Source organism: Lepisma saccharinum, chromosome 4, assembly GCF_977018435.1.
Source record: "Lepisma saccharinum chromosome 4, izLepSacc3.1, whole genome shotgun sequence".
Classification (NCBI taxonomy): Eukaryota; Metazoa; Arthropoda; class Insecta; order Zygentoma; family Lepismatidae; genus Lepisma; species Lepisma saccharinum.
In genome coordinates this window covers 91447770-91460316 of record NC_139232.1, presented here as the reverse complement: position 1 = coordinate 91460316, position 12547 = coordinate 91447770, and the positions used below count along the sequence as shown (strand labels likewise).

General features: G+C 37.5%; 1 protein-coding gene across 1 annotated transcript in view; it reads left to right on the top strand.

Annotated features, from left to right (window-relative positions):
* The window catches only part of LOC145987260 (uncharacterized), a 309766-nt gene that overhangs the window by 194694 nt on the left and 102525 nt on the right, over nucleotides 1-12547 (top strand). Inside the window, exons 2-3 of the mRNA XM_083121775.1 lie at nucleotides 6242-6447; nucleotides 10124-10259. Of these exons, the coding sequence (XP_082977901.1) occupies nucleotides 6242-6447; nucleotides 10124-10259 (342 nt within the window). The remainder of the gene's footprint in view (nucleotides 1-6241; nucleotides 6448-10123; nucleotides 10260-12547) is intronic.

The following is a 12547-nucleotide window of genomic DNA, read 5'->3' as shown; positions in this document are numbered from 1 at the left end:
AATGGAATATCCGAATTGGAACTTGGAATATTAAAACAATTAATGGAAAAGAAGTGGAAATTGTAGGAGAAATGGAAAAGTATAAACTAGCAGTACTAGGACTAAGTGAAGTAAGGAAGAAAGGCAGTGGTATAATGTGCCTTGAAAGAGGATATGTGCTGAGATATGTTGGAGTAGGTAGAGGAAGAAGAGCTAAGGAGGGAGTTGGAATAATAGTTAATGAGCAAATGGAAGAAAGGGTGGAATCATGGGAACCAGTGAATTCAAGGATAATAGTAGTTAGACTGGAAATGGAAGAAAGAATAACAATAATACAAGTTTATGCCCCGACAAATGATCAGGACATATTGGAGAAAGAAGTTTTCTATACTCAATTACAAAGAGTAGTGAATAAAGAGAATGAAGAGAATAGGAAGGTAATATTGATGGGAGATCTTAATGGTAGAACTGGAAACAATAGGATAAGGTCACATGGTTGTATGGGACCATATGGAGGGGAAAGTGTGACAAATGAAAACGGACAAAGATTAATAGAATTCTGTGTAGAGAACCAATTGCTACAAGGAAACTCCTTTTTCCAGCATAAGAAAATTCATAAAATCACTTATGAAGCTGAGGGAAGGGAGGCAAAGAGTATAATAGACTACATAATTTACGCAAGAGCACTTCGATATGCCTTTATGGATGTAAAGGTAATTCGAGGTGCTGAATTGAGTACTGACCACAGACTGCTAATAGCTATAACAAGATTTAAGAGGAATAATAGAGAAAGAGATAGGAAGTTTGAAAAGATACAAGTAAAGCAGCTGGCTAAGGAAGAGAAGAGAAAACAGTATAAGAAATTAGTAGAAGAAAGGTTGAATGAATTGGAAATAAGAGAAATGGAAATTGACAGTATGTGGGAAAAATTTAAGGAAGTGATACTGTATGCAGCAATTGAAGTATGTGGCAAAGTTAGGGTGAATACAAAAAGGAAAAGAACTAATTGGTGGACGGATGAAGTAAAGAGGAAAGTGAAAGAGAAAAAGAAAGCATGGAAGAATTACCTAGAATTAAGATCAGAGGAACATAGGTTAATATATGTGCAAAAAAGAAATGAGAGTAAATTGGCTGTAGAGGAGGCAAAGCAAAAATCATGGGAGAAGTTTGGAAATGATATTGAAGAAAGTTTTGTAGAGAATAGAAAGCAGTTCTGGAATATGGTCAAAAGTCTGAAAGGAAAATGGGGAAAAGCAGCAAGAGCTATAAGAAATAAGGAAAATGTATTAGTCATAGGAAGGGAGAATGTGATGGAGGAATGGAGAAAATACTATGAAGAAAAGTTCAAGGATAGGACAAATGAGCAAGAACAAGATGAGGAGCAGGAACAGGAGGAGGATGAGAGAATAAGAAACAGAGAAGAGAAGGATCATGTAGAAGAAGATATGATGATAACAGAGAATGAAGTGAGAGAAGTAATTAAACGGATACGAATTGGGAAAGCAGCAGGATGGGATGGAATAGCACCAGAACTTATAAAATATGGAGGACCAAGAATGGCTGAAATACTACTGAATATATTGAGGGAAGTATGGAGAACTAAGACTATACCAGAAGAGTGGAAAAGGAACATAATTGTGCCAGTACACAAGAAAGGGAGTAATAAGGAATGTGATAATTATAGAGCAATATGTCTATCATCAGTGGTATATAAGATGTATACGAATATATTGGAAAGGAGGCTGAGAAAAATCATAGAGGGAAAACTTGAAGAGGAACAAGCTGGATTTAGACCTGGGAGACAGACTCAAGATCACATTTTTATATTAAGAACAATGATGGGGAAAATGCTGGACAAAAATAAAAGAATATACTTAGCATTTCTAGATTTGAAAGCGGCATTTGACTCGGTACCTAGAAAATATCTATGGGAGGCATTAGAAAGTAAGGAAGTACCTAAGGAACTTATTAAAGCAATAAGAAGTGTATATAAGGATGTAAAAGGAATAGTAAGAATAGAAGGAAACGAGTCTAAGGAATTTCAAATAGAAAAAGGAATTAAACAGGGAGATAGTCTCAGTCCTTTACTTTTCATTAATGTAATGGATGATATAACTAAAATTTGCAAAAGAAGAACCCCAAGAGTACAAATAGGATATTGGAATATGAGAGTAGTACAACTGCAAGTACTGCTATATGCTGATGATATTGTCTTAATTGCTAGTAGTGAAGAGAATCTACAGAGGAGCGTAATAGAATGGGGAGAAGAACTTGCGAGAAAAGGGATGAAGATTAATATTAAGAAAAGTAAAGTTATGCAGGTGGCAAAAGGAGAAAAAGATCATGAAATAGCAATTAGATATGGAAACGAGAACTTGGAAGAAGTAGATGAATATGAATATTTAGGAACCATCATAACAAGTGATGGTAGGTGTGATGAAGAAATCCTAAATAGGAAAAGAAAAGCAAATACAGTATATTATCAGTTCAGTAAAACAATAATGGGAAAGAAAGAAGTGGCAGTAAAGACAAAAATGCAGCTATACAAATCAGTATTGGTCCCTACATTAACATATGGAATGGAAAGTTTACCACTTCAAGATAAACATCTGAGTAAAATTCAGGCAAGTGAAATGAAATACCTGAGAAGAGCTGTTAATAAGAATAGGAGAGATAAAGTGAGGAATGAAAGAATAAGAAGAGAAGTGGAACAGGAGTCGCTAGAGAAAATAATTGAAAAGAGACAGCTAAAGTGGTGGGGACATGTATTCAGAATGAATGAAGACAAAAAGGTAAAGCAAATTCTAGAAGTAAAGGTGCAAGGTAGGAGAGGTAAAGGAAGACCAAGGATAATGTTTGAAGACAGAATGGAAAGGATTGGAAGAGAAAGGAATAAGACAATAAATATGATGAAGAGAATGATGGGAAACAGACAGGAATGGAGGAGATGGATCGAGGCAACCAACCCTACGCTATGATGGCAGAAAGGGACTAGAGGAAGTAAGTAAGTAAGAAAAATGTCTAAACGTCAAAAAATAAATATCGAAATGTAGAAAAATCTCTAAATGAAGCAAGAGAAATATTTAAATGTAGACAAAGAAGTACCTAAATGCAGACAAGGATAATCTTAATGCAAAAAATAAATATTTAATTGTGGACACAGATACAGTAAAACCTCGTTAATCCGGACTACTGCGGGATAAATTGACCGGTTTAACGAAAGTCCGGATTAACTGAAATAACCTAAAAGAACAGTAGAAAGTGCATTAAAACTCCGATTATAGCAACAAAACACGTATATTATGGTGTATTTAAAGGGCATAGTCCTAAATACATTATACAGTAGAGTACAAAGTCTGCGGGAAACAGAATTTCATCAGTGGTTGACTGCCATTTCTTTGAGAAGTTCTTTGTTGACTTCTAGCCACATTTAAAACCTTGCATTCTGCTTTTTTTTTCTTCTTTGCCTTTTGCCTGTCCGGATTAAGCGAAGTCCGGCTTATCGGGGTTCGGATTAACGAGGTTTTACTGTATATCTAAATAAAAAAAAAAATAAAAAAAAATCGTACTCCACCCCGTCTTCTACATTTGCTTTACTTCTTGCACGGAAAATAGTGTGTTTAAAAACTTTTCCACTGACTGAACTTTCGCAACAAACGCATTTAGAAATCATTAAGTATGTTACTGAAAAAGCACCATTCTTAAGCAGGATAAAAGAAACAACGATTTCTTACATGTATAATGCATTCAACTCTTCACAAACATGTGCTGCGAACAGAATTAGCTTCGCTGGAAGTACATTCATGGAAAATCCAATTTCAAGGCAGACGGATGTAATGCATAACTCCCCGAAACAGAATAAACTATTGTCAGACAAGAGCATTCTCTGAATGTCGTTCGAGTTTTCATCATTTTGAAATATGCAGCGGAGTAATATCGAACGAGCTCGACGTTATGAGATCGAGATAAACCCTTTTAGTTGCATTTGCATCGCATTACATTTTACTGTTGTATCTCATCTAGAGATCGCCTTCTGTTCCCTCCAGGCAAATGCGGGACCGGATTTGACTGTATCTTCCATCAAGATAAAATCAGAGGGAACATGTTCGCTCCAAATGCCTCAAGGTGGCTCTGAATTCAACGAGGAAAATGAAATCGTGTGCTACGTTTACTGTAAAGGCAGGAGAGGAAATGACAGTTGATTCAATGCTTCAAATAAATATGCTTGTAATTGCTTCAACTTCTTGAGGTACTATAACTTCACATGTTGAAAGTTTTTGACTTCTCGACAATCTTCCTCGTGTTATTGTTTTCCTTGATGCACCTTGTCACACATATATTTCAGTTTATAACGCTAAGTGCATAGTTAGAGATCGGTTAGTTCATCGAACTATCCAGCCTAACTATTGCCTATTTTTGGGGGAGCAGAAAAAGGTTTATAGTATCCTTGCATTGACTCATCTCACCCAGCAGGTCGTTAGGTGCCGGGGCTTGCCCAGAGTTGATAGCTTCCTGGTGATGAGGCATCCTCGCATCCATTTTTCAGTCTATGTAATGTTCTTGTTCCTATGGGTCTCTATTGCATACTTTTTACCAAACTCCCATTTGCTTTTCTATGCACATGTCTAAACCACTTTAGTCTGCGAGACAATAAAGTTTATATTATATTTTTCTTTTGTATTATTATATTTAACTCGTCATATCCTAGAGTTCTCTAGACGTCATTTACATTTTTGTACATCTACTGTCTGTCTGTGTCACATTCATATGCAGTGTGCTTTGTGAAGAATACGCCTCAAGGATATATCTTTTAGATACAATTTATTTACACCCCTCCCGTTCCATTACCACTCCAGTACAAATACGCTAAAAGTTGCCTTTTTCTCCATTAGAGAAGAATGCAATTTTCAGGACTTCGCACTATTTGGCACAGCGCTAACCCCGCGCCAGCAGTTTCTTATGCAGGAGTCCCTGCATACGGAAGTGAAAAACTAGACGTTCAGCGCTCTCCAACTGTATACTGGAATTGACTTCAACTCGAGGTCATCTCAACCTCTGTCGCCGAACTTAAAATACCTTTTTCGAGGAGGCTTCATCTCCAGGATGGTATCAACTCGGGGAAATCCCCGACACCTACCGACCTATTGGGTGAGAATGAGTGAAGGCAGGGACTTTAAATACCTTTTGCCTCCCCGATGGCGCAGTGGTAGCGTCCTCGCCTTGTAATCAAAGGGTCCCGGGTTCAGTACCCGGTGGAGGCACATAGTGGTTCGGATCCCACTTTAAACTGTAGGCCCAGTCCCGATTAGCCTTTCTGTGCATTAAGTGGACTTAAAACAACAAATCAATCAATCAATCAATTTAAATACCTTTTCCTGCTCTCCCAAAAATAGGCATTAGTTAAGGCTGGAGAGTTCATGTGAACTAACTGATCTTTAACCGTGGTCAGAGTGTCTCTCCCCCGAACGAGTCAGAACTAAGTATTTATACCTCCTGGGGCGAAGACACTTTGGTTAGTTTTTAAACCAGAAAGCCGTAGGGGGAAAACTAACGTTTGAATTTCTGGCTACCGAGCAAGAAGCAACCTTAGAAAGACATAAATTTGCCATTTCACAGCTGTGTGGGTTAAAAACCACACAGCAAGTGCCAAGTCTTATTATTGTGGAGTGTAGGCGATTGGGTACCAAAAGTTGAGAAGGGGAAGCACAGTTCATCTTTGTAGAGAAGGCTTACCTTTAAGAGGCCGTAGTGTGGGGCAAAAAGTGGGAGGAAAACGCCACTGTTGTGTTTTGAGGACTGCACTTTGCACTTTTGGATATTAAGGTACTTTTTTAAAGTATGATATCATAATATGCTTTGTTACCCAGTATGACTCTTAAATGTCTTTATCAATCGTGTTATCTCACCGAACCAAGGTACATAAAATATTTTGTTCGTTCTATAAGCTTGACATTTACGACTATATCTTCTGTGTTATTTATACCTTTCATGCATTATAAATATGTTGGTTCTTTGCGTTTATTAAAATACTGAGTTGTATGGATTGGTTCATTATTTTCTGTGAAGTTTTAATAATGAATTACTTAGTTCTAGCCCTTAGGAGTACACTATATCATCTGCATATGCAATGCTTATAATTGGACGTTAGCTACGGTTACTTGAAAGAATATCTTGCTTTTATATAAGGGTGATAATGGCACAAAATAAGTATGCAGTCTGGGACATAGTCTTGAAGCTCATGATGGACTCTTTATCATTTCAGGTGTACGAAGTGTTCGCGAAGTGACCGTATTATCGCCCGGGGCTGCGGCAGTAGGGGACACAGTGACTCTAGAATGTCTATACGATCTAGAAGGAGAGCATCTCTACGCAGTCAAGTGGTATAAGGGAAAGAAGGAGTTTTATCGCTACGTGCCAAAAGAAAACCCACCATTCAAAATATTCCCGCTTCCTGGAGTTAATGTTGATGTAAGTATATTCCCAAACTTAAACATTCATATTACTTGCTACTAACTCAGATCTTACGCCTAAATGTGACGTAGTGCGAAAACAGCGCTACACACAACTTAAGGAGGACAGGCTTAAATAAGGCATCTGTTTGTATGAGTAGTATGGTGCTTCTTTCCATCCAGTTAGTCCAAGATGGTGCCGGGTGGTGTGAAAGATACTTCGAATTTGTCAACTTTTGCAATAAACTTCAACGGAAAATTGTATGTTTACTAAGAAAACATCCTGACAAATGTACAAAATATGTAAGCTCTGAAGTACCAAACAATTTCGGGGGCATGTATGCCTAACCTAAATTCGAAGCTTCTTTCTTTTTTAATATAGGCTGTTAGTGGCCCTCAACAATCACATTGGATACAACTATGCATAGGGGGAGGTGTATCACAACTACCAACAAAAAGTAATAATAAATAATGAAAGAAAATTATTATGTATAGTCCACGTAATACACTCCTCACAAAGAGTTTGTAATATTCTTATATTGGGCACAAGTTTGTAATATTCGTATACTAGGCATAGAAAGTTTGGAATAATGTTATATTAGGCACAACAAGCTTGGAATATTGTTATATCAGGCACAGAAAGTTTGGAATATTGTTATATTAGGCAAAGGCAGTTTGAAATATTGTTTTATTAGGCACAGAAATTTTGAAATATTGTTATATTAGGCACAGAAAGTTTGGAATATTGTTATATTAGGCACAGAATGTTTGGAATATTGTTATATTAGGCACAACAAGTTTGGAATATTGTTATATTAGGCACAGAAAGTTTTGAATATTGTTATAGGGAGAGTTGCCGAAAATGGACTGTTGCCTAAGTTGGACCGCCTTTGTTTTTGCCTATAGACGAGTATTTGAAGCACGTGAGTTAGCACTACTGGTTGGCGTCAGTGCCATGTACAAAAGACTGAATGGTCAGTCAACTAGAGACGTTCGACGAAGTAGGAGTGTTGTTATTGTGTTTCCATTGTTCGTGTTGTAATTATTGTGCTTCGGATCTTAAGCTCTTGTGTAAACTAGGGGTAAGTAATCAAATGTCGTGTAAAAGTAAAGTAAAGTGTTCCCCTGTGCTTAGCACCACGCCATGAAGGCGTATAGGGGTGTGGGGGTAACGCCCCACACTTTCTTGATCCGGTCGTGAGTGGGGGTGATGTGATCAGCACCACGCCCCTGACCGCCTTTACCCCCCCAGGTTTCCCCAGGTACCCATGTTATTCGACGCTGGGTGGGCGCCGGGGCCGCCATCGTTAGAAAAGTTCCCGGATTTGATCCCGCCGGGGATCGAACCCGGAACCTTTAGCATGGTAGTCAGACGCGTTACCGACTGAGTCACCGCGGCTCAGTGTCATGTAGTATATTATAAAAGTGCCATTCATTAACCACTAACTACATATGGTAAAACTATGATTTAGTTGCGTATGTTCGTGTAACGTCATATTTTTATGAACGGGTATAATTGCCTAATTAGGACCACCACGTGTTCCCCAAATTGGACCGGGGAAAGTATGGTCTGTGGACAGAGATGGAATTGCAAATTAATATAGCAGCATACAATAATGGGGATTATGGCTTGAACTAGTGTAGTAGAAGGTATGGTTTGTTTGGTTTTAAAGCTGACCGAATATTCAACGTGGATGAGTCAGGTTTCACCACAGTCCAGAAACGTTCACAAGAAATTGTAGCAAGGAAAGGAAAATCACAGGTAGGTGCTGTTACAAGCAGCGAACTGGAGTAAATACCACCATTGTGTGTGCAGTGAGTGCTACTGGTGTCTAGATTAGGGATGGTCAGATCCGGATCCGTTTGGCCATCATATATGAGCGCTTCTTTGGAAAGTAAGAATGTGTTTATAATGTGTTTATAACATATTGTTACCTGCTAATATATATATATATATATATATATATATATATATATATATATATATATATATATATATATATATATATATATATATATATATATATATATATGTACAGGGTGACCTGTAATTAGATATATTCCCTGAAAGGGATTAAAGTAGAGGCAATTTGCAATAAATTTGACCATATATATATATATATATATATATATATATATATATATATATATATATATATATACATACATATATATACATATGTATGTGTGTGTGTGCACGTGCGCGATTTGTAATTAATACACTTACAAGGGAGGTTATCTAAGTTTCCCTAAAACCTAAAACCCCTAAAACAGTTTTTTTTTTATCTGAAACAAAAAGCACGTATTTCTTCCTTTGGGCCCCTCTATACACCTGCCAAGTTTCATGGAAATCGGAGGGGGACACTTAGATAACCTCCCTTGTTAGTCTTACACATTGTAATTATCTAACACTGCATATATTATAATGTTTTATTTTACTTTTTAAAACTGTAACTGTAGAACAATTGTATAATTTTTGTATAACATTCCTATCTTGTTAAATATGTTAAAGGTTTCATCCTGGAATGGAATGTCTCACATTTATGTGTGTTTCCATTTCCAATACATTCGAATGAATACATATTCGTTTCAACGGCATTTACAAAATCACCTCTGACATTTTATGTTAAACAAGTAAGATTATTTTTGTTCACGAGTGTGTTAGCCGATGAGTAGCAAATTATTTTAGGAACAACACTTGAAAAAAAATCTTGTAGGACTAACTAATGAAAAATTTCAAGCAATCGAAGATCATAATAATTCTTAAGGTGTGGTAATATTATAATGGGATTGAGATACGAAACTATCGGATTCGGATTTTCAGATCCGGATCAGGATCCGAATCCAGAATTTTCGGATCCGGAACCGTTTGGACATCCCTAGTCTAGATACCGTAGAAATACGTACGTACATGCCTTTTGTGAGCGGTCTAACCTGAGCAATCTGTGGTCCAAGTCAGAAAACCAGTTGCCAGTGACCGATGTCACTACTTTCGTTTATGTACCCTATTATACTGGTTCCTGCATTTTTTTTGTTGAAATACATATATGTAGTGAAACCTAATAGTTTTTGCTTCTCATACTTACAATTTCGTTCTTTTTCTGTGTATTGTTTTTGATGCAGAAGCAAAACAGTTCCAACAGGTCCAATTTCGGCAACTCTCCCCTATAGGCACAATAAGTTTGGAATATTGTTATATTAGTCACAACAACTTTGGTATATTGTTATACTAGGCAAATAAAGTTTGGCATGTTGTTATATTAGGCACAGAAATTTTGGAATATTGTAATATTAGGCACAACAAGTTTGGAATATTGTTATATTAGGCACAGAGTGTTTGGAATATTGTTATATTAGGCACAGAAAGTTTGGAATATTGTTACATTAGGAACAGAAAGTTTGGAATGTTGTTAATTTAGGCACATCAAGTTTGGAATATTGTTATATTAGGCACAACAAGTTTGGAATATTGTTATATTAGACAATAGTGATAGACACGGTGGCATATATTGGGCGAAAACACAAGATCGTTTAGGAGATAGACAGATAACATGCGCTATTGCATTCCAAGGCAGTGCCTATCATCTAATGTCCAATATAACAATATTCCAAACTTTTTTCTGAGGAGTGTATTTACACGCTATTGCCGATTCACTACTACTGTTCGTGTTGACGTGATGTCTCTTCCCTTACAGTTGTCGGCCTCCGACAAAAACAAATTGGTTATGAGGGATGCCAACATCGACATGACTGGGTTCTATAGATGTGAAGTGTCCGCTGATGCCCCGTCTTTCGAAACAGCGTTGATCAAGACCTTTCTAAATGTAGTCGGTAAGTACCATCTTCATGATTGACAATGCACATGACATTGCTCCAATATTTTGGTAGATGATTTGCATGCTCACACACACTCATATCCCAAATAATGACCAAGACTTACACCTCCTCACTGATTCAATTATTTATGGATTTGTCAAAATTCTACTAAGTGGTACTTTTAAGTGTTTTAAATAACCCCTTAGGAACGCACTTATTACATTATACTTACTTGTACATCCTTGTAAATTCAGTGCAAACAACAAGGCTGTAACGGATTACGTTCTGAAAAGGCACCCGGAAACCAACCTCACGACCACATAGTACACTCCCGTAACTGCAGTCTTGCAGGCCACCGAGGGTCTGGCGCCTGGATTAACAGCCAGGATAATCCTCTGTGAAATCGTGTTGTTCTGTATTTGCCCATCTGTGTGCTGAATGCCCCTTTACAGCGTCAGCTTTTAACCTAGGCAAGAAGATTCTAGTCCTCAGAGATAGTATAACTTTAGCTCTTGTAGTAGAGGAAATATACGGTTTTACCCGGAAATAATTGCAACACAAATGTTTTTTGTGCCAGATTGTGCGGAATTGTATAGATCCAAATTTTCGGGGAAAATCCGCCATCCTGGAAAATGACGGCAAAAATTCAACTTAAAAATTGTAAAAAAATAATATCTCTGAAACGGTGTATTGTACACAAAAAGTGAAGATAACCAAAATGAAAGAACAGAAAATTTGCTAAATTATGTTTTTTGTTTGATAGAGCTATCATAAATCTTAATTGAATCAGAAATATTCAAATATATTCCTTAATAGCGAGGATAGTTTACTTTCTACTGACTGCAATTAGAAAGAAGCGTATTGAAAGTGGAATTCAGCCAGATGCAGATGTTTGCACTTGCAGCACAGGGGTTATCCCTGATGCAGAAAAAGGAGAACATTTGCGTAACTGATTGAAGATTTAAACCCCACTTCCCAATACGCTCGGCTTTAATGAAATTCAGACGAATATCGAGCATCCTAATGTATTGCAGCCACAGAGAAGAAGAAGCCACAGAAGCGTCCTGTTATCTTTCAGAGTTGAACCAACTGTAGATAAAGATTTTTCAGCACCTCAGAGCTTGAACTTACATTAGAGTTTATTTCTGAATTCTGCGGGCCAACGATTTATTGAACGTGTCTCAGAAATATGTTCATTTGCAATGCATTATGCTTCTTCAAGTAGCGTGAAGAGTTTTGCATAAACTATGAAATGACACCTTGTGCCTCTGGCTATGGCTTTTTCGGATTGATTTGATTTGTTTTAGTTTTTATTACGTCGTTTTCCTGCAACTTTTGGCTAATCACGAATATGATTGATTGAGTTAGTGTTGTAAGTCAACTTTATGCACAGTAAGGCTAATCGGGACTGGACCTACAGTTTAAAGTGCGATCCACTGAGGAATGTGCCTCCACAAGGTATAGGACCCGGGACCCCTTGATTATAAGGCGACAACGCTACCACTGCGCCAATCACGAATGTCTGAATGAATAATCACAAACATATATGGACGACACAACAAGAGCCCTTCAGTGGCAGGTCCTGCTGCAAATAAACGACAAAGGTGAGCATCTAGGGAAACTAGCGATTTCTTTACTTCCAGCTATGCATTCAATCGACACTGCACTGTATTTGTGGACAATCAAAGAGGTAAATCATACAATCACACAAACATCATCACATTTGATCAGCCAATATTTCTGAAAGCACTCTGTATCATAGCCAATGAGAACTCAGATAGTGCTCTGAAGTAGCCCATACTAAAGCTGGTGGTCTTCATGTCAAGATGAGTTTCCTGAGATGTGGTGTTTATCTATTGGCAAATTCAGGTCTTCAACAAATCCTTGAGATTACTTACGAGGTAATACTGTTAAACCTATGACCACAGGATAAGCGCCTCACTTCCAAGCAGTATACGCATACCTTAGACTGCATTTTTAAGACAAGTGAGGCTCTGGGGTCTGGATTCACAATCAGTATAATCCTCTGCGGGGCTCGTGGTGTCGTCCATATTGTCCCTTCATCCATATCACCATACTATCATCAGTGCTCGTCTTCGCAATTAGCCAAAAGTGGCAGAAAAAGACGTAATATAAATCAAAACGAATCAAATCAATCCGAAAAAGCCATAGAGAGAGGCACAAGGGCTCATTTCATAGTTTATGCACGTTACTTAAAGAAGCATAGTGCATTGCAAATGAACATATTTCTGAGATACGTTCAATAAATCGTTGGCCTGCTTAATTCAGAAGTAGACACTAAT